Below are 22,923 nucleotides of genomic sequence, written 5' to 3' on the forward strand. Positions count from 1 at the left end.
TCCTTTTCAACGGTGTACGTTCGTTTTAAAAGTAAAAACCATACAAGTTTTTATTTTGTTTACTTTATTTTAAAAGCAAAATCGTTCGCTATTCATTCTGTAATCAAACCTTAATGTAAGGACACGTGTTAAAATCAAATTCAGAATCAAATCCAATACAATCAGTTATTTTGCAAAGTTATTAATTTATTGATTATTAAAGTATAGGAAGACAATTCCTATGTGAACGGTAAATGCAGCGTCATCTAGCGGTAAAATACGCGAACTAACGATAACCGTGTTCCCGCCGAGTGTAGTTCACCCTGTTCGCCGGACAGATGGCGCCACTTGATTTCGAAAAATTAAAATTGCTCTAATTTAAAAGCCAATTACGTAATCATTAAATATTGTTTTTTTTTTAGCTTTTCTGCAGAAAGCCTCTTTGTAAAAAATCTACTGCGCATGTCTATCTTTTACGGTTTAGGACTGCGCAGGGGGGTCAAGATTACGTGATTAATTCTCCGTGCACAGCACGGGGCGTTCCACTAGCATATTTAATTATGTATTCGAAGGTTTTTATCGTAAAAAAAAATATATATATATATATATTTCAATTTATCTAGTCTAGTTTTGTACAATTTCATATTGTAAAAAGGATGAGAGTCGAGACTCGTTGAGTATTGTACACTTTACCGTATTTTTATAGAAGAAATTAAGAATTAAATTTCCGGTAGCGTAGAAAAACTTCCTGTCCCATTTTCTTGAATAGTAAATGCAGGATTCGATCTGAAAAATGAAAAATGAATAAGTTAAAATTATTTTTGACCAAGTAATTTTAACGATGAAGTAATTTTATAATTTACGCGTGCAGAATATTAAGCTTAGTGCAATAAAAAAATGTAAAATGATTCTTACCTTCTGTTAGATAATCTAAAAAAATGAAATTTATAGCGCAAACCCACAGTTTCGTTCGTTAAAGGTGTACATGCAATGAAAATAAATACGGTTAATCGTTTAAATAATAAAAGAGATTATTTACTACGTTTTAATAAACAGAATCACATATGATAACGAATAACTGACAAATAAAAAAGTAAATGTGAATTCTATTATCTTATTATATTTCTATCTAATTCTTGAAATGGGGGATTTATTTTTGAATAAATGAAATTAATACGAGTACATACCATGAATAATGCTGAACTCGGGCGATGTTGCAACTGTTTTAAACATGCACACTTTTTAAATTTAGAAAAAAAAAATAGAACTTATTTAAAGTAGTTTCATGAAGTAAACTTAATTGTGTATTTAGTGATGTTTTTGATACATTGTCGAAACTATGAACAAGAAAGAAAGGAATAAATCCAAGAGCTTATATGATACATAATACACACTTAAACAATAACTAAAACAGCATGCTTTATTAAATAATTAAATATATCTATAATTCGAGATACCGAAAATCGACAATATTATTTTATTTAAATGATGCATGTATAAACTGATTATGCGTTCATCCAAAATCCCAAAAGTTTTGGAAGCCGATACATATCCAAAGGTAATAACGATATAAAGTGCATTTAGTTTCTCGTACGAAATGTAGCGAATGATGTAAGACAACACAATGCTTGTACACCAAACATATTTTATATTAGTATTTATTATAAAATGAAGTATACACACATCGTTAATTGGATAAAAAAATTCTCTAAGTAACATATATATTTCTATTCGGTGTATAAATGCAAGCATCATTTCATAGCTGTCATGCTTATACAATGTTAATTACACGAAATAGCACATAAATATCGTGTTTTAAACTGTATCTTCCGAATTAAGATCCGTTTGAAATATTTTAGTTTTCACGAATATTTCCAATGAAAACTTTGCTAATGAAATGATACGACTTATTTGTTATCATAATAGTTATGTACCAATAAGCAGAGTGTTCTTAAGCGTAACAGAAACTGATAATATATATAAATTAACATACATATATAGTTTGAAAATGTACATAAATAAAGCTATCGCAAGTATCGAACAATTATTGTAGGTACTATTCTTTGCGAAAACGTGTATCAACAAATAAATATTATATATGTACATTAAGTATATATATGTATATAACAAAAGAAATAAGTTTCTTTCCCATGATTATGGTGTCAGTATTACACACAGCTGATTAACTCGAATAAAAACATTCTTACCTTGCATATGCAGCAGGATTTGATAATCCGAGTGTTGTACTTACAGGACTGCCAATGTATTTTTTCACGAACTGTCATGAAAATTAACAAGAAAATATTTAATAACAGAACGTATGTGCTTAATATCGATACGCTATATGTATTCAGTACGTACCCAGCAATCGTTAAGGGAAGTTGCACCCATGCTTACAGCCATATGAATTACCAGATAAAGACAAAATAGAAGATACAAGACAGAATATATAGAAATGGCAAGTATCACTGTCCAGTGATGCGGTAGATCCTCTTGAACCGTATTTATTACAAAATATATGTTTATAGTTATTACAATAGCAGACAACGCTGTCGCAACAACTTTATTCGTTCTAAAATAATAAATTTCATATTAAAAATGGAAAATTCGTGCAAAAAAGGAAGATGATAACACTTAGCACTCACATTCCATTCCGAAATTCACCCATTATTTGAGCGCTACTGGTGAATGCTATTGTTGGTAACGTTGCGAAAGGTAACTGAAGCGTCATAATAGCGTTTAAAATATCATTCATTCCGGTTAAATTATTTATATCGCTGTAGAATGCAACGAGGAAAGTAGGCACAATAGCGATCATTCTCGTGAAGAGAACTCGCTTCCAACGTGCCCACTGGAGGTTCAAGAAACCTTCCATCGCAAACTGTCCCGCATATGTCCCAGTCATTGTAGAAGATTGACCAGCAGCAAAAATACCAACAGCCCAAATATACATTGCAGCTGCACCAAAGGCACAACCAAGAAAGATACCACCTTTGTTTAAATCTACTGAAATAGTTGTATTTTCTGGCTGTAATTAATAAAATTAAGAACAATTATAAATGAATAATTTGTCAACGAACGAAATCAATTTAATCATGTGTTATTGTCACTTACTTTAAACGTATCCATTCCCATAGTGTAGTTGTTGCTTTCACAAAGATCGTGCTAGAACATAACAGAATACTTAACGTATTCTTAGAATACTAAACGTATTGTACAGATAGCTACGATACAACCATTTTGCGTACTTACAACTTCTTGGTTCGTTTTTTCATAAAGACCATGCGCAAACACCGCAACAACGAAAACGTTAATTATGAAAGAAACCAAAAGCGCGATGCAAGCTTCGATGAAGTAATACATATTTGCTTCTTTCACTTTATTATATTCCCTACGATCGATATCTCTTGACTGAAAATTGTAAAATCTAATTAAAATTCTTATCTTATAGATGCACAAGCATTTGAAATATCAGAATGCCTACTTCTTCAACTTCATGAAAAAGACTATTTATACTCTTTGTTCTTTCCTTACTTTAACAAGAGCACTGTGAAGATATAAGTTATGCGGCATTATGACCGCACCAACAATTCCCACAGCTTGCAGTAACATTTGACTGTCATAATGTTTATACCAAGGTACAAACATCCCGCTTATCACATCACCTTGCGGAGGAGCAGAAACGACATACTGTAATACGAAAAATTAAATAACAATTAAATTACTTGAATTTAAATCTAAATTACGATTACATTACCGGTCATTTATTTATAAAATTATGAAAATTTACCTCGTAACCGAAAGTAACAGCCATGACCGTGATAAGAAATCCAAAAAAGAGTTCCAATTTTCTTAAACCGTATTTGTCCAATAATAAAAATGTAAAAGTATCGATTACCGTGATTAGCACCCCGCCCCATATAGGGATGCTGAAACAAATCCGATACATTGTATATCGAACAAAAAAAACACATTAAATTTATAGGAAAGAATATACACTGTATTAATATTTGTCACTTACGCCCCGTTAGTCAATAAAGATAAAGCAATGGCTGTTCCTATTACTTCTTGCATGTCACTACCGATTATAGCTATTTCTATCATTATCCATAAAATCAATCTAGGCACTTTTTTATATTGTCTGTAACACATTTCTGCTAAATGCAGACCGGTTACCACGCCGAGCCTTGCGCTTAATCTCTGCATGACAAGGCCTAAAATTGTTGCACTAAGTAATACCCATAATAACTAAAAAAAAATAAGAAGAACAAAAATAAATGTATCAAAAAGTAAAGCAACTAATCATCGTATCGTATAGAAAAAAAGAATCGCTCTCTGAAACGTTACTTTATACTTGGCAGCTACTCCAGATTGCAAATCGGATTCTATATTTCCAGGATCTAGATACGCTATAGACATCAAAAATCCAGGACCCGTGAATGCCCATAATTTTTTAAAACTAAATATGCCCTGTAAAAGAAAGAAAAATTAAAATTAGGATAATAAAAAAAGTATTCACCGAAAGGAAAAGAATTATTCCAATGTTCATTGGTATACGATCATTACATTATCCGTATCCGGTATAAGAACTTTTTCGTCCGCAAAATATGTTTGACTCCTGTTCGGTGTTAAGCAAGTGTTTTCTGTCGCATTGTTAATGGTCTGCGCTTCTTGCGTACGCTGACCAGGCACAGTCTTGATCGTGGAATCATTGTTAGACTCGATAGTGTAACTATTCTGCATGATATACCGACAAGATGCGTCTGAAAATTAAATCTATTCTTTAAAACCTTAAAAAACTAACTATACATTAAAAATATATTTCTAGGTAAAACCAACTCCGTTATACTTAGAATAAAAAAAAAAAAGACGAGTTCCCAAAATATTCTAAATTGTAGCGACTACTTCCATAATTGATATAATTAATAAAATATTGAAAAAGAAAAGCAAGAAGAAGATACGTGTCGCGTTAAAAGCTAGACTTTTACCGTAATTTTAATAAAGCACGAAATTACAGGAGCAAATATTTCGACGTTACTTATTAAGTAGTCGTGTAACGAGAGAAAATGAAATAACATTTAACGTTAACATTAATTCTTATTCGATCGAAGAACAATAAATTTGAGACGAACACGCGAAACAATAAAACAACACTTTACCATAAAATAAGGAAAAGACGAACGGTACTCGATATCAATTAAAAGGAATACATAATACACGACGAAAACACGAGATGCAACCGAAACGAAAGCTATCGACAAACTGAAACCTAAGTCACTGACTAACGCGACCGCAGCCTCGTTAGTCCCCCATTCCGATGTGAAACAATCGGAAAGCAAAAGACTTACAGTCACAGTCAACTTTGTCGTACGTTCCCCTTCTCCCGCCTTCTCTGGCTACGGGGATGCCCGAGTTCAGTAGTGGCTCAAAATTCGCGTACAAATGCATATGTATAACGTACATATTTTTGCAGAAATTCACGCGAAGCGTAGATTTTATTCGGACAAGGATAAATATTGGGACGGTTTTGTCTACCGCTTGGCCAGATAAAATCTGTACATTTAACAATTTTCAAATTTTTAAATATTGAAATTTCTGCATTTCAACGTTTGCAAGTTTGACAATTTACTTGACAATTTATTTAATTTGTAAATTTGACGATTCAATTTACATATACGTAGAAAGGATCAAAGGTAAATATAAAAATGAAAGAAATATTTATAATTAAACATATAAAAGTAAGAAAAATCTGAGCGGTTTCTGAGTGGGGCGCCGCCGCGCCGGAAGAGCTAGATCATGCTCTGAATGTACATGCATGCGAAGTGCATGTAATTATTTGATAACGTCATCGAGTGGCCCGTGAATTAACAACTTCGCCGGAATAGTTGAATCTAAATAACCATTGTCCGACGTCTGTCGCTATCATGACCAACGATTAATTTCTTTAAAATCTCTTTGTGACCTCGAACTTCCGCGAATTCGTATCTTATATCACTGGAGTTTCCCCATCCATCATATGTAGAAGACATACGTCTCGACAACGGGTTTATTACCTGTTCGTCGGTTGCCGCGACCGAAATATACACACACCACAATTTCTAATTTCGATTTAAGATACAATTTCTCAATCGACTCCAATTTAATCCTCCGGTCGAACTTAACGCGTAATTCGTTTAGATTTTACACTCGATCACGTTGATATCGATCGTTCCGGTTATTATTTTCGGTGCATTCGTTAGAAACATATTTTTAATAAATATTTGATAAAACTAGTGGAGAATATAGATTTCCCTAGCACGATATATACGATGTACGATCATAGTACGATACATAGTTTCAAGTATTTCATCTTGGTTAGTAGCGATTTAAAAAGATCTAAAATTTCCTGCTACTGTCCACGTATATCGATATCGTGATTAAATCTGCGTTACGATTAGATAAACAGACAATCGTCTCGCGAGTGGAAAAAATAAAAACAGATGAATTATCTCGCATGCACATCCTGTCAGTGCTGAGAACACTTCTTTCTTCATCTTACAATTAGACGGTAATAATTCGTTTCGTCGATCAAACAGCTCCATACTGTGTCAATGGTTGCTTTTATACTATATACATTACACCATCGCTAAATAAACGAAATTTTTGTTTTGTATCGAAGACACTTTTCCTGTAAATATTTAACTGTCGTTATCAGACAAATTTGTATTAGACACGCGATAACGATCGATAAGCAACAATAAGGAATTATATAACGCGTTATGAAAAACAATAACATATAATATCTTCTTTCGGAATTTCTCGAGTAAAAATAAAAAACGAACAATTTCCGGCGCACGCTTCGTGATCAGTCTCAAGTTTCATAGTTAACGATATTAAATAAAAATAAAACGTCATACGAGATAGTGCATAGATCAGTTGGGATAATACGTTGGAAATTTTAGTAAAATGTTTCTAGTGAATCACTGCGGTAATCCCCGCGAACGAGGAAAATCAAACGCGATGCTCGAATAAAAATTTTCACGAAAAATATCTACATATGCATACATGTATGTATAAAATAAACTCTCTCTTTCTTCTCTTGATCTCTAGATACACCACGTGTGTGGATACGATATTTATCGATTTAATCAAAAACATAATTAAATCGTGACAGTCGTCACTCGCGTGCTATCAGTATAATCGATTTATCAATGCTGTTCAATCAGATCGTATCTATAACGAGTACGTGTCAACGAAACGAGGTCTGTAGCTTCTTGTACATAGAAACGAAAACATCCGTAGTTGCCGTTGCAGATGTTGGAAAACCTTTGCGAACAATCTCACCTTGACACGAACGTAAATGTTAACGATAGAAAAGACAAAGAAAAAACTTCCTTTTGTTCTACGCTAGAAACGTGACAATAATTATCTAATTGTCTTATAAAAAATAAAAAACTAAAGGAGCGATATGTAGAAACTGGAACAGACATTTTTTCAATTGACTGTCTATTCCATTGAAAACGACAATTTTATATATATACTTGTATATTCGCATGTGTATTGTCCTCGACTGTTATACTCGGTCACGTTACAACGTAACTCATAAACGTGTAGGTTGTAAAACGTGTACCATAACGAGTTAAATCTTACGATTTTCAATTATCTTTAACGAGGCTAGAACAGTGGAAACGAATAAATTTTAACGATACCCGTGTGTATCGATATGTCAAGAATACATATTTTGTAATTTTCGGATGGAAATGTTCGCAACACCTGTTAAAACGAACATTTTTACATACATACATACATACATATATATGAACGGTGAATACAATTAGTGGATAGTTTCTTTCTCTATATTTATTCTTATCCAAAGGAAGCTTATGGTTGTATCCGAACACATATGATAAAACGCAACGCTATCGATGATGTGTATTTGAAAATGGCGCGACGCGGTAACCTCTGTACAATTTGTACAACTTTCTGAATACACTTTTATAAAGCAGTTACCTAATAATTGTGGAGTAAAGGAAAAACACGATTCTTCTGTATAACTACTAAGCATAAACCTTTTGACATTACGGATGTTTAATCTTTCGAATCGAATATAATTTCAACATTCGTCCAACTATTTTTATTCGTAAAAATATCATGCTACTGGAATGAAAATTTGTTATACCGCCAAACGTATGCATCGTACATACTATTATCCGCATAATAGAAAAACCTGTAGAAATTTGTCTACAGCTTGCTTAAGTTTCATCATTTTCGTAAAATATCGATACACACGGTGGTTTGGGCGTGGTGTATCTGTTCCCCGAATAAAGTTGGTACTTCAATTACCAAGACCGCAAGACCACTCAAGACTGATGTATTTACGATAAAGTACGTAAAGCTATTAACCGTTTGTTTGTATGCGTTCAAGTTTATTGATAATTCGTTCGACGTTTTCATATTAACCGTCCAATTATTTCACAGATATTGTACAATCAAGGTTAACTCCGAAAATTCATTCTAAAGGAATTTCTAAGGTTGCGAGATAAGGTATTTATGAGTCAGCCATTCAGTTGTGTCACGGTAATTGCACGAAGTATATTTGAAGATTTTTTGGAGTGAAAAACTTTTGGTTTCTCAGTTTAAAACAATATTTTGGACAATATATTTGAGAAGAAAATCATTTTTGACCACTTACCAGGTGGGTCTACAGATTTTTTCAATGGTATAAGTTCCATTTTGTAATAGGCAGGTGGTATATACTTTTACTTGATAGATACAAAATCCAACTGATGATAATTTCATACGATAACGTTTCCAATACCATATATTCTATTACACAACGCTAATAATAACTACACAGACGTATGTTTTACAGATAGTTTGTTCGATGAATGCGCTTTTTTTGATTAATCTATGATCCTTTATCAAAGTATACGTTCCTTTGCAGATTTAATAAAAATGTGTTATCGTTATTTGTAGAAAAATGTCCAATGTCGGTAATTTGGAACAACAAATTGCAAGTTTGCAAATTAATCATGGAGATAATGTCGCAACTATCAAGCCTGGAAAGAAGGTGGGACCAGCTGTTCCTCCTAAACCAAAAAAATCACAACCCCAGGTCAGTAAATTATGCGAAATTAATCAAATTTATAGTAATTTTTATTCTAAAAATATTTCATGTTCCCTTTTCATGTCTGTTTCGTTATTATTTGGAAATGTCGATGGTAAAATTACGAGATTTACGAACTATCTGAAATATTTTGTTAAAAACACTGCGATTACGCGTAGAATTTGTTCCAGATACCACAAAGTTACACTATAAAGGTTCCATCTGTGCCATCGTACAGTACTGTACTTAACAATTCCGGAACGAATGAGAAATCATCAAATTTATACATGAATTCTCCTTCGTCATATGTGCCATTAAATATGGAAAAAAATGATTTTTCATTGTCATCGTCCACAAATGGAAAAGATGTTCATAAAAGTTATCAAAACAACGAGAATTATTACGCGCACCAAATAGAGGAGAAGTTCGAACCGAAATATGGTTACGATGAAAAAAATTACTACTCGAATATTGGAAATATACCTGCTCCTCAAGTTCCAGTCGACGATCATTCAAGATCAATGAGAAACGTTGTATACAGCAATATAGATCCTCCGATATCCATGCCAGTTAATAAAACTGGGCCTAAGACAGAAAAAGACATTATCTACAGTAATATTCAATGGAACTCTAAACCAGAGAATACATATTGCAATATACCCGCTGCTGCTCATAACAATGGTATTATATCGTCCAAAGTATATTTCAACCTATCATTTTATTCTATATACGTATAATTTATTATATTTTTAAACTGGTTATCGATTGAAATATTATCGTATTGCAGATGACTTACCACCACCACCAGAACCCTCAGAATACGTTCCTTGTGTACCAGGCAATTCTTTCCCGCCTCCACCCGAAGAACTACCACCTCCGCCAAGTCCTGTATCTTCCAGCTACAGTGAATTAAGACGTGCCACTTATCAAACAGATTTTCCTTCGGATAATTATCCAAACGATATTTATGGTCCAAGCTCGCAATCCAGTTCGACGTACGAATCTATATACGAACCGATTAATCCCAGACCGCCATCGCAGCTTTCTTGTAATTATTCCATGTATTCTGGTTACGGATCAGCTACGTCCACGCAGCCACAAGGGAAAGTATCTCCGGTTAAAGAAGTATGTCGATATTGCTTTTCTTTCCACAAATATTTTTCTCTTCTTCTCTCATCCTTGTTAAGATTTTTCGGATTACAGTCTTACCAGTTGTTTATTTCAGGTGGATGTTCTGACCGACCTGTTAGTCCAAGGAATGGAGGATAATGCCGAAGATGCCGACATTTATGGAATTTGTGCACAATGCGGTCGTAAAGTCGAAGGCGAAGGTACCGGTTGCTCCGCGATGGATAAGGTGTTTCATATCGACTGTTTTTGTTGTTACGTTTGTAAAGTAAATCTACAGGGTAAACCGTTTTATTCGTTGGAAAGCAAACCGTACTGCGAGGAAGATTATTTGAATACTTTGGAAAAATGCTGCGTTTGTACCAGACCGATACTCGATAGGATATTAAGAGCCACAGGAAAACCTTATCATCCATCCTGTTTCACGTGCGTAGTTTGTGACCAAAGCTTAGACGGTATACCTTTCACGGTAGACGCAACGAACCAAATTCACTGTATACAATGTTTCCACAAGTAAGTAGCATTTCGGACGTAAACAGATATTAAATGATAAAACAATGATACGAGCCTGTATCCATAACGTTTTTCTCTGCAGGAAATTTGCTCCACGTTGTTGCGTTTGTAAATTACCAATTATGCCAGAACCAGGGCAGGACGAAACTGTACGGGTTGTAGCATTGGATCGTAGTTTCCACATTCAGTGTTACAAATGCGAAGACTGTGGGTTAATTCTTTCTTCCGATTCCGAAGGACGCGGATGTTATCCTCTGGATGATCATGTACTGTGTAAAAGTTGTAACGCTACTCGCGTGCAAGCACTGACATCACACATGACGACTGAATTGTAAATCGTACAAGCAGACTAACTCTGTGCATATACTATGCTATTGCATTCGTAGTAGTTGTTGGGGAAATCTTGAACGTATTTAGACGAGTACATTGTTAAAAATAGTTTTCAAAGAACTTTGCGAATCGAATCCTTTTTACAAATATTCACTGAGGAGAATAAGCTAATTTCCATCAAAATTACTATTATTTTCTGTACACTGCCATAATCAAAATGCCAAGAATTTTTTATACCTTTATAACTATATATTATTCGCTATAAAGTGAATAAGTAATAATTAAAGAAATTTTAAAGCCGAACGATGATTGTCGTAATCAAAAGTACGTCCTCGAAATAATTATTGTTCACTAGGCTACTACGGTGATCGATGTGATTTTAACGATATTTTGCATATGCGATAAACGTAATATCTAATGTCGAGGTATAAAAGTATGCGAAACGAAATTCACATAATAGAGCGCGTCAATGAGATAAATGAGATACGAAAGAGAAATTGTGCAATTTATATGCTCGTTTTTATTAATGAAAAATATGTAAAGTGTATACTCCAATATACCGAACTTGTTATTGTATTTAGATCTCCGCTTTATGGTAAAACATGTGATACGATAGAATTAATACAGTGTATTAGTGCAAATACCTTACATTATACTGTGTCTACTTAGTAAACGAAAAGACTAAATATATAGTAAGTAATAGGACTTAATTATAAACTGTACTGTTGGAATAAATATCGAATTAATAAAATATCCAATATATCGAACGAACAAATGTAATTTCAGTTCGATTATTTTTACGTTGTGTCGAGGAACGAGAAACGAGAAACGAGAAACGAGAAACGAGAAACGAGAAAAGAAAAATGAAATTATAAACAAGAAAGGTAAATTCACAAATACAGTGTATATGTACTGGAGCATTGTATATTTCATATCTTTTATGAGATTTTATTATTATATATTTGCAGGAGAGATTCACACTTATTTTAGTCTATACCTTTTCTTCGCTATGTCTCTTCCATCTATATAATGTTCATGCACAGATATTTTTATTTTATTTTCTTTTTAAATATATGCATCCCTTACACGTAATATATTTTTTTTTATTATCATCGAGTACTTAGATAGATTTTTGTTGTACAACCTACATGTCATTTTATGTATAAGTTATGTTTTTTTTTAATACATCAATTTTTGTGTTTTAGGAGCTGCATGCTTCGTAGATTGTGGAACGTGTCTCATCGATTTTCTCTTCGAAGAAATGAACTCTATACTCAAGTGTTACACTAGTTAACGTTTCTTAACGAGCAAAACATAAAACCATCGACTGGTATATATGTTTTTTAAGATTGTCCTATATTAGCTTTTTACATTCTCAGAAGTTATTTAGTTAACCGTTTATCTTAAGATTATCTTAACAGCGCTATAAACAATACTAATTTAGAAACGAAAGAAAAATCAAAACGAAAATAAGCGACTGTTCGTAATAAGAAAACCTTTGAACGAGTACCAATAAAAGCTACTTTACCGTATAACATATCATACATACGCGTACGGTAATCCACAATCGTAGAAAGCATACCGCTTATACCGTGTATAATATACATCAATTATATATCTATATTGAACTACGCATACCCTCTAATATCTATCTTAGATTTTTATATTATAATATACTTTTCGAAGTATATATTATATATTTTATGTCGTATCAGCACCATTCTACGTTGAATTTAGTACATGAATTACAACCGCGATTAAACGACTCGTTTCCTAGCACACGTTTCATTTATTAGACCGGTACCAAACTGAACATAGAATCGTACTTTGCATTTCTTCTTACATGTATATATGTATGTGTGTGTTTGTTTGTTTGTTTGTTTCTGTGCACGCGCGTGTGTGTGTGTATATATATATATATATATATAATATATATTTGTGTGTATGTACGTGTTGCGCGTGTGCTAGTTATGTATGCATTGGTAATGTATACGCGTGTAGCGTGTGAGAAACAGTATCGATACAACGACACACGAATTCTTACACACATAAAACTATCTTCCTCTTTTCGTTTAACTTGCATGCAATAATCACAGCCACCAATCCAAGTTCACGCTCAAGCACACCCAAAGTACATACCCTTATGATACTCGCATTTCATATACCTTCTAGCATACATTTTTGTTTCTTTTCGTTCGTTAATATCTATCTTTCATATATGTATATATATATGTACTATATACTATACACATATATATATAACATATGCATATATTTATATGTATGTATATATGTATATTGCTGGAGATATCCTTTCGTGTATTATACATAGAAATAGGTGCCGAAACGAGCTGCTCAGGGTTTTTATCTTCGATTACGTGTTATTAATAATATCGTTTTCTGTACCATCGTAATATGAGAGAAAGAAAAGGGGGCTCGTGCGACTCGGATGCCACAAATGGGATGATGATTTTTTTCCTCGCTTTACTATTTTCCTTTTCTCTACGTGTACCATCCTAAAATCATCGTTTCTAATTAAACTTCCTTTCCCAATTTCCTTCTTTTTTTTTTTTTCTCTAAACAGCATACTTTCACACTTTCAAATTCGCTGGGTGCTGGTGGGCCATGATCGGCCTGTAAATCAATAAATAAATAGAGGAACAACATTCTTCAAACATCTTTTTTTTTTCTTATAACAACATTAGAGGCTCTTGGAACGTAACGCAACAAATGTTCAACAATACAATTACGAAAACAAATAGAAGGCACTCTTGCATTTCTTTTTTTTCTTTTTTTTTTTCTTTCGTCAATAAATTAATTTCTTTCGTAACGACTCACGGGTAATCTATGCGTCCTAGGCCTTTGTCGTCTGTTCAACTACATACTCCTCGAATATATAACCTTTTTTTTTTTTTTCACTTTTCACTCTCTCCTCGTGTCTCTCTCCCTTTTTGTATCTTTTATTTTCTTTGTTTCGTTTAAGCTTCTTTTATAGTCTTTTCTTCTTCCTTGTCTACGTTGCCGCGACATCTAAATCACAGCGCCACAAGTTCCGGCATCGTTCTCAGTTTCCGGTATCCTCGCTTTTTTATTATTTTTCTTTTTTTAAATAGATAATAATAGCTACAATATGCGAGATATGAGATAACAAATTGTCTCATTTATAGATAAAAGAAATTCACATTCATAACAATTAGGTAGAATATCATTTAACCCTTTTTATATTATAATAATTTAATTATTGTTATTTGCTTGGAAGCTCACAGCCGACACATTTATTTAATTCAGTATTACATTTTTTTTCTTTTTTATCGTTTTTTTTTTTTTATCGTATTCATTTGTTGGGTACAGGGCATCATCTCTTTTTTCCTCTTTTTTTTTTAATTCGTTTTGTAACAACTACTTTGTTACGATCATCTTTTGTCCCTTTTTTGCGCGCAGATAATTTGTCGAAATAAAAAAAAAAGAAACGTAAAGAGAAAGAAACCGATAAATCAAGTGTCTGCTACGTGTCTCGAAATGACGTGAAAAATGTTATTAGATCACGGTTACTCTAATCAAAACCTATAAGTACTGTTTCACCATGTTTCAGGTAAAAAATCAAAAGTGAGAGATGTGGCAGTGCCTTGAGCAACCGTTTTTACGAAATCAACTTCTATTTCTGCCTCCCTATTACCCTTCCGATTCGTCACTTTTTTTTCTTCTCCTTCTTTTTGAACACATAACAAATCGTTCGTCCCTTTGTACGATAATAACATTATTTGTTGCTTTTTTTCTCGTTTTCTTCTGTTCTATCGTCTGTTTTCGTTTTTTTTTCTTACATCCGTCTATCCTAATCTAGCCTTGCTCGTGAGATTCAATGGTTTGTCGAGCCTATCGCGCATAACGTCAAATACTGCATATATTAAACATACAGATGTTAAATAATGTAGCGTATCTGTGTGTATCTATTAAATATCTATAGTATTAACTCTGTTATTATTATTATTATTTTTTTTCGTTCATCTCGTTAATATTCGAATGTTATTAAGAGATAGTACCGTAACTGACTCTGAATTTCTTTCCTTTACTCTAATTTTATATCTGGTTTGTCGATACATACATATACATATATATATATATATATATACACACACACACACACGCGTATATAATATACCTGAATATACGTATAAACACGTATAAACAAGTATATACATAACGTGTATATATAATATTGTATATACATATATATTATTCGTGTATATCATTCTTTCTCATAACTAATATAATAATCTTTAAATATCGTATTTTATCTTATATATAATATATATGTATGTATATATATATATATAATATAATATATAATTCTTTTATAAATGCTTAACAATTTAGTACGTTTGATAATTTATCGAAGAGTTTCATTTAAATATAATTATCGATTTTGTCTAGCTTTTGTTATAGTTTTTTTTTCTGTCTATTCGATTTGGAATTGAGATCACAAGAGAAAAAGAATCGTATTCGTTCACCTTCGTGTCTGTTTTACATGTAGTTTCAATCAAATATGCAGATCGTCCGTGAATCGACGTTACAATATACGGCCTCGAAATCGATTAATCGTCTCTTATTTACTATCTACGCACATCGTGTTTACACGGATAGAACCAAAAGAAAAAGAATTGGTAAACAGAGAGAGATTAGAGAGAGAGAGAGAGAGAGAGAGAGAAAGAAATAAAGAAAGAAAAAAAAAAGAAAAGATAAAGATAAAGAGAAAGAGGAAAAGAAAAAGAAAAAGAAAGAAAAGTCGAATTCGAGGATCGAGTTCAAAGGCTCAGAGCTTGCATCTGATGGCACGTGTCGCTCAGTTGATTTTGATCGCCAGCAGGATGACCCGGATGAGTCCGAGGTGTTCCCGGCGGAGTGATAGGCATTCTGCCAACACCCGGAGGAGCGTCGCCGGCTCCTCCGAGACTGTCGTCGGGCATTTTGTTCCCGGTCTGCATGATCCCGTTCACCTTGTACTTGCTCTGTCGCAGCATCGCCGTTTGGGAGCCGGAGCTCGAAGCGTACTTCTCCGTGGATGGTTTCCTGGTCGCTGACAACGCTGGAGCGATGGTGTACCGACGTTGGTTGGCACTGCTCGACTGTTGTTGTTGCTGATGTTGGGACGGGGCTAAGGATGGCTGGTAACGGTTTTGAGCCGGAGCAAAGAACTGGACCTGGGAGTTGGGCGGTGACAAAGTTGGAAGCGGTCGTGTCATGGGCGAATAAGGTGGCGGCGGTGGGCTCACCGGCTTATCCGAATTACTGCTCTCCGTCGCCTGTACACTCTGCGAACCGTTACTCTCGCAATCGACGTTGCTCGCGTAATTATCGTTAGACGACTGATTGTTAGAACCGTTACCCTCGGTATGTCCTACGGAGCCGTTGTTTCGATAGCTGTTAGCCGCGTGTTTACGCAAATACCCGTCCACGTTACAGCTACTCCTCGAGTTATTCCTACGGGCAGCGTTCGCGTAATCGAAGCTCTGGCTCGCGTTCAACGTCTTCTGCGAGCTCGAACAGTTGTACGATTGACCGGTCGCGTTCAACGCGTAACTACCGGGCTTCTGAGCGCCTTGAGCAGTACCGTAGTTTTCAGACTTTTGTGCTAGAAAGCAAGCCGGAGAGCCCACGCTCGAGCCAGTCAGTGTTTTTTTATTGTACGGCATGGAGAATCGCGAGGCCATCGCCGGTGAGTACTTGTAATTCCCGTCTACGTTACTGTGCTTGTACGATTGAACGTTTCCTACGTTTTGAGCTCTAACGAACGGGCCCTGATGAGACGACAACGCGATCCCATGGTTCTGAGACTTCGAATAATTTGTTTGCCCGTTCACCGATCCCGATTTCGTGTACTCTCTCGAACCGAAGCATTGACTCTTGTTGGCCGAATCGAACATTTGCTGGGACACCGTGGCGGCCGGTGTCGGCAACAAACTGCTACCACCGGAAGCGTTGTGAAACGTAGGTGTATGCGCGTGAGGAATGTATACGGCCGCTGGATGATAGACGATAGCCCTACAATGCATCTGATTGCCGCTGCAATCGTCCGTATCGTTCAAGCATGTCTGGGAACTGTACAAGTTAGCTGTGTGTATCGCGATCGGGTGATAATTCGTGTAACGACCAGACATAGGAAATTTCACGGGCATTAAGGACACCAGGGGTGCGGCCGAGCCTGAAGCAGCCTGTGTTTCACCGTGTGGTTGCTCCGAGTGGCTCGATGTCGAACGAGAATCCTACGATTTATTCAACAGATGATGGTAATAATGCCTTTCCTTCCTTCTCCGCGCGGCTGTCGTACGTCATAAAACTACCGATTACGACAACAGGACACGCAGCTACGGGTTTCTCGATTTTCCCCAAACACTCGATGGATTAAAATTAAGATCAACGATTAAAATCGACAACTCCGTAACCGTGTAACCTCGTGTGCCTTGTTCGCCGCGATTATCGCGATTATCGGAAACTTCTGTTCGATCTTATCGCGATGGAAGCGATTCAAATTATCATCGAATCTTTGCTCGCTTAGAAGAACTTACCTCTTGTGGAGCGTTTTGACCATCGGACGAAGACGTCTGTTGACACTGGGGCTCCGTATTGTAAACCATTAACTGTTGATCGGTCAACCCCATAGGTGCATGCGGTGGTGGCGGTGGATGCGGTCCGGTCGGATAAGGATAGTAAATGTGATCCATCTGATGAGGAGGAGGAGGACCTGCAGGCACCGGTGGATGATGATGCGGTGGCGGAGCTGCAGGAGTGTAGAAATGCGTCGATGGTGGTGGAGGCAAGGACGGAAGTGGCGGTGGAGGGCCTGTTGGTGGACTAGTAGCCCCTGTACCGTTATTGCCACTTCCTGAATTGCTGTTACCGCCGCTAGTATTGCTCTGCGAGTTACTGGTTGCAAACAAGTACGAAGAAGTTCCTGCGGCTGCGGCTGTTGCTCCCGGATAATACGTCTCGTACTGCACAGAAATAACGATTCTATTCTCGATTATCTGCTCCGTTTCCGACACACAACACCAATTATTTCAAATAATTTCCAATAACAGTATCGCGTTCAAATCCTCGTGTCGTGAATCCATCTAGTTCCGAACCAACGAAACCAGATTTCTCCACTTTTTATCGAATAACGGTTACTACGACAAACAACTATCGCATACTTTACCTTTATACGAGAGTGTAATCTATTCGCGCGAGCTCTTATTCCGTAATGTCTACTCGAACGCGTACTTGTCTCGCAAAGAATTTCGAACCATTTGGAACAAGGAGAAGTACAAGTGTCGCGCAATACGTGTGTTACATACATTTCGTATTCTATGGAAAACGGAAATTGCGATGCAAGATAGTATAGGCGTGAAACGAGAAGTCGAAAGATACATAAATACATACTTAAGAAGTAATACGTAGAAAATTAGAGGTCATTAGAAGAACGTTATATCGCGATAATGCACTCTGTGATAATCTTTTCGGCCGAGTCAAATTTCTTTACTCTTAACAACTGGTAAGCAAGTGATAACGAGTGTATGTTCGATAAGTAAATGCGAAAAATCGAACAGACGAAAAAGACGAAAAAGACGGAAAAGAAAAAAAAAAAGGAAGAAAAATACGATCTTCGTGTGACGATATTATTAATATAAACCATGAATTATGAAAGATAAATGTGCATGCATTGATAGGCCATGCAAAAGTTTGATAAATAAAATGCACAAAGATAATGCGCTGCATGCTAGTCGTTTTAGCATAGACCATGTACCTTTAGACCTCAATACTGTATAGCGTCGAGAAGGACGTAAGTAGGCATTTGCTGAGGGTTGGGCAGAAACGCCGGTGGTATGGCTTCTCCCATCAAACCATTTGTCTGTCAAACCGCAACCGATTTACCGTTTAATATAAATATAAGCTATACCCGTAAACAATTCATATTGTAGGATGTATGTGGGGGACCCAAGATTACAAGGAAGTCTCTGAGAAGAAGGTTAGCATAATTCTCGTTTGTTATATTACCTACCGGCATAGGTGAATATTGATGGTATTGTTGTGGCATGTAGAGGGATGGAGCAGGACACGGATACATCACAGGCGCATAAGTTTGATGACCAGCAGCTTGCGGCCCTAATTGTTCAAGTCAAATCGTTCGATTACCGAAAATATTTCGATTCTATCGAAAAATCGTTACAGTCTTTCGTTAAATTTACCGAAAACCCCTGTAGCTTGATAGATTGTTGCTGGATCGGTTGGCGGAGCGATCGGTGTTGTGGGTGTTGGCGCCGTCGTATTGTAAAACGTCATCCCATTTTGGTATGTAAGACCCATACCTGAATAACGAAAATAGATTTTAAATGAAATTTCTATGTTTTACGATCGACGATAATTTATTAGAAATTATTACACGATCATACTAACCGTTCGCAAAATAGTAACTACTAGTAGGCACAGAAGGTGGTGATCCAGAACCACCATCGAAAGATCTATTAAAAGGTTGCTTTTTAATCGCGGGCGCTATGTTTAATTTTCTTTCCCTTAACACAATGCATTCAGACTACAACCAAAATAATTTCATATTACTAACATGATTTCATTTTATAGAGAAACATTAAACACGCTTCGAGTACGCGTTACAAACCTCCTGTTGAAGTCTTTTCGCTTCTTCTTCCGTTTCAAACGTAACAAATCCATAACCTTTCGAAACGCCTGCACGATCGGAAATTATTTTTGTCGCCTTCACATTGCCGTAAGTGGAAAAAAGTTGAGCAAGTTCTTCTACGCTGGTATTAGCTGAAATACCGCCTACAAAGATGCGATTTGGTACTAAAGTACCGTACTTTGGAGCAGCCATGGTCAGACTCGTAGCTGAGGCAGGGCTAGAGGCTGGACTAGACCCCTCGGTTCCACCCGTTGATGCTGAACTCTAAATAGCATAACTAATATTAAAACAACTCAGCTAATATTTATGCGAAATACAAATATGCGATTAATAAACTTGTAATATACATATATATGTGTGTGTGTGTACGTATCGTTTCAAATATTTATATGTTACTTCGTAACATATTTATGCACACTGTTTTTAGGCGTTAAAACGGGCCATTAAAATAGGGCCAAAGAGTAGCGCGTATTCTTTTCTAACACGACAGCCTTAAATTAACTACAATTTACAAATTTTTATTACTTAACATTTTTGGACATTTTCGTGTAGAAATCAAATCAAGTTTGCGTTGGTATTAATATTACAAAATTAATACCGATATATCTTTCTTTGAAAATTTTGTAGAAAAAAATTCAATAATTATTTATCGTAAAGAGAAAGAATAGAAATTGTAAATAGAAAATTTAAGGAAATATCTGAAAGTATTTAAGAAACGTATATTAAACGATTTCTATAGGAAATTTCAAAGCGAAGGTGGCTCACAAAACTAATTGAATTCTCGAACCAAGTACCAATAATGTACTCGGTATATTTAAAATTAAAAAATAGTTCATCAATAGTATAGATCAAAATCTCATAAAGAACTTGTAGGCACTATGGGAAGACCAAACATATTAGAGAAGAAAAGCAAAAATTAGACTCGACGTGAATATATATAAAGATGGTTATAGCGCTTACGCGTGGAAGCGTAACAAAGCGTTAAATAATATGGATCATTGTTCATCTTTTTGCAAATTTATGTCAAATACTTTCTCTACAGAACCATAGTCAACCGAATACTTCTTTCCGGGCAACATTTGGTTGGCTGATTGTTCTCTATCGAATAATAAACAAAAATTTTAATTATCTCTCGTGTGTTTACCGGATAAAAGACTAATTTAACATTTCCCAGAGATGTACAATTATACCATAATGTTTTACACAGGAGAAATGATTGTTTTCAGTGAACTTAGTGAAATTGCATTTATGCAAAAACTTACTGGCAGAAGTAATACGCGAACACGTCGTAAACAAGAAAATGACGGTATTCATGTCGCAATTGCATGACAGCAGAGTATCGACACGAAATGTACGAGACTGTCAGTAATCAGAACGTTTATACTCAAACAAAAACAACTTGTTCGCAGGTCTACATTTTACGCATTCTATTATTTATCCAACGATAAATAAATATAGATTCCGATTCGGTTGACAGTGTACGAAAATGACAGGGAGGAGTATATGAAAAGCGTGTCGATGGTACGCATCGAAGTCTTGAAACGATCGCTTTAAGTCGAGCGCTACATAAAAATATTGACAGGCGAAAGCTCTGATCGTTTCGTTGCCGAAATTTCGGACATCGATAACCCTGAAATTAGCGATAAACGTTTTACGGAGAGAATAATATTCTAGTAGGTTTGATACGTTGCGTAGGAAAGGTTGTGTCAATCATCGAAGATAATCGCGAAGGAGAAAAACGAATTTTTCAGAGGGTTAGATGAAAATCCGTTCAAAATGCTCACCATCTTCACGAGAGTCGGGCGTGTGAATGAGTTTTCTCGCTACCAAGTTGTCCTAGCAGCTTGAAGGTACCCTGGCCTCGCACGAGGTCACCTGGGTGGCCAGGGACTGCCAAGGACCGTTGCAACCACTTCAAAAGGACTTCCAGCCTCCGGCGAAGCTGCTGTTCCTTCTTGCCAAACCTCCAAACACTACAGACACTTTTACAAGATGGCGGTCGTACGCGCCGTACAGGGCGCTAATTTTCTTGATTTTAAATTTTCATTCCGTCAATCTTGCAGTTGGGACTTTTGCTACACATTTAGGTGCAACGTAGGCTTTTTTTTTAATCAAGACGAAGCATCTCTTCTAACGAAATTATTCAATTCTAAAATATCCGAATCGTGAAATTTCTATATTTCGAAATTTTCTAATATTCAAATTTCCACAAGGCTAAATATCAAAATTCCACCGCTCGAAATGTGTCCGACTTTCGAAAATGTCGAAATAGTTGAATTTAAGAATTAGCCAATTCTCGCAATGAGCAAAGAGGAAAATATGCAAATTCTCGGTTTCTCGAGTTTTAAAGTTCTAAATTCGAAACCGAAAGGGCGGAGAAACATTTTTTTCCTGCAACGCCATTTTCCCTATAGAAGATTACTATGTTCGCCGATGTATTCGCACGGACCGTTTTTATAAGATAAAATACATAATTATGCAAAATTATATAAATATCTAGTAATTTGAAAGTTTAAATATTAAAGTCTCTCTCCGTATACGTAGATTTTTTCACACGATTTTTAAACGGTATACTATCCGAAATTATTTTCGTTTAGACTCGATAACGTTATATTCACGAAATTTATTTTTATTTATTATACGCGGCAACAACACTAGCCGCGTATATATTGTACACGCGTACGTACATACATACGTTATAATCGTTAACATACGTTTTAACCGTCGCGTAAATAAAATTTTCGAGCAATGGCGATAGTTGATCGTTTGGTTACCATGGTTCGTATTAGATGCAAATACTTTTTATTTACTTACCTAATTCCGAGGAAGAAAACATTCGAGGAATCGCTTCGAGGCAACGGGCATGATCACCTATCGACTAGCAGACAATTAATAATCGAATAGAAAAACACCGAAATTGAAACGAGAACGAGAACGGAGAGAAAAACGAAAATGTGCTTCCTCACAGCATTGTTAACTTCGAAAGACTGAAACATTCGCCGCCGTACTACGCTCGTCAGCCTGACATCTGCAACTTTATCGATAACACGACGAATTTAATTCTTCCTCGCGACTTATTACTTCGAATGAAACTTTTCGACCGATACGATAAACTGATCGTATAAAACGAATATTTTCGACTAAAATATCAACTAATAAAACGTATTCGATCGAGTATAATAATAAGAGTATCGAGTCCAGTTGTCCTCGTTGTTTC

The 22,923-nt window shown here is 35.6% G+C and overlaps 3 protein-coding genes across 16 annotated transcripts; 1 reads left to right on the plus strand and 2 right to left on the minus strand.

Moving 5' to 3' along the window:
• Positions 1-579: 579 nt before the first annotated feature.
• Positions 580-8,789, minus strand: Mvl (solute carrier family member malvolio). 10 transcript variants are annotated; one of them, XM_012297112.2, is made up of 14 exons: positions 5,328-5,442; positions 4,546-4,742; positions 4,327-4,449; positions 4,001-4,227; positions 3,770-3,908; positions 3,514-3,669; positions 3,232-3,390; positions 3,094-3,144; positions 2,625-3,007; positions 2,341-2,551; positions 2,187-2,257; positions 1,167-1,199; positions 895-909; positions 580-765 (listed from the first exon to the last, which is right to left on the minus strand). In XM_012297112.2, coding segments are annotated over exons 1-13 (1,866 nt in total). In that variant the 3' UTR covers positions 580-765; positions 895-908. The 10 variants fall into 10 exon arrangements, with proteins under 10 accessions (XP_012152502.1, XP_012152499.1, XP_076391246.1 ...); XM_012297109.2 differs by lacking the exon at positions 1,167-1,199; XM_076535131.1 differs by lacking the exon at positions 895-909.
• Zyx (lipoma-preferred partner zyxin) lies at positions 7,631-11,815 on the plus strand. 4 transcript variants are annotated; one of them, XM_012297116.2, is made up of 7 exons: positions 7,631-8,343; positions 8,437-8,502; positions 8,935-9,073; positions 9,244-9,745; positions 9,852-10,189; positions 10,290-10,705; positions 10,788-11,815. In XM_012297116.2, exons 3-7 carry the CDS (start codon positions 8,939-8,941, stop codon positions 11,038-11,040), a joined length of 1,644 nt encoding a protein of 547 aa, XP_012152506.1. In that variant the 5' UTR covers positions 7,631-8,343; positions 8,437-8,502; positions 8,935-8,938; the 3' UTR covers positions 11,041-11,815. The 4 variants fall into 4 exon arrangements, with proteins under 4 accessions (XP_012152506.1, XP_012152504.1, XP_012152508.1 ...); XM_012297114.2 differs by having other exon boundaries at positions 7,820-8,343; positions 8,437-8,653; XM_012297118.2 differs by having other exon boundaries at positions 7,842-8,343; positions 8,437-8,653; positions 9,256-9,745.
• Positions 11,816-11,941: 126 nt separating this feature from the next.
• Positions 11,942-22,908, minus strand: LOC100876378 (uncharacterized). 2 transcript variants are annotated; one of them, XM_076535117.1, is made up of 8 exons: positions 22,521-22,908; positions 21,491-21,781; positions 19,686-19,970; positions 19,466-19,601; positions 19,258-19,377; positions 19,071-19,174; positions 17,599-18,024; positions 11,942-17,295 (listed from the first exon to the last, which is right to left on the minus strand). In XM_076535117.1, the coding sequence occupies exons 2-8, from the start codon at positions 21,491-21,493 to the stop codon at positions 15,838-15,840; spliced, it is 2,532 nt and encodes an 843-aa protein (XP_076391232.1). In that variant the 5' UTR covers positions 21,494-21,781; positions 22,521-22,908; the 3' UTR covers positions 11,942-15,837. The 2 variants fall into 2 exon arrangements, with proteins under 2 accessions (XP_076391232.1, XP_076391233.1); XM_076535118.1 differs by having other exon boundaries at positions 19,686-19,983.
• Between the last annotated feature and the right edge of the window lie 15 nt (positions 22,909-22,923).

The sequence above is a fragment of the Megachile rotundata genome, chromosome 8 (assembly GCF_050947335.1).
Source record: "Megachile rotundata isolate GNS110a chromosome 8, iyMegRotu1, whole genome shotgun sequence".
Classification (NCBI taxonomy): domain Eukaryota; kingdom Metazoa; phylum Arthropoda; class Insecta; order Hymenoptera; family Megachilidae; genus Megachile; species Megachile rotundata.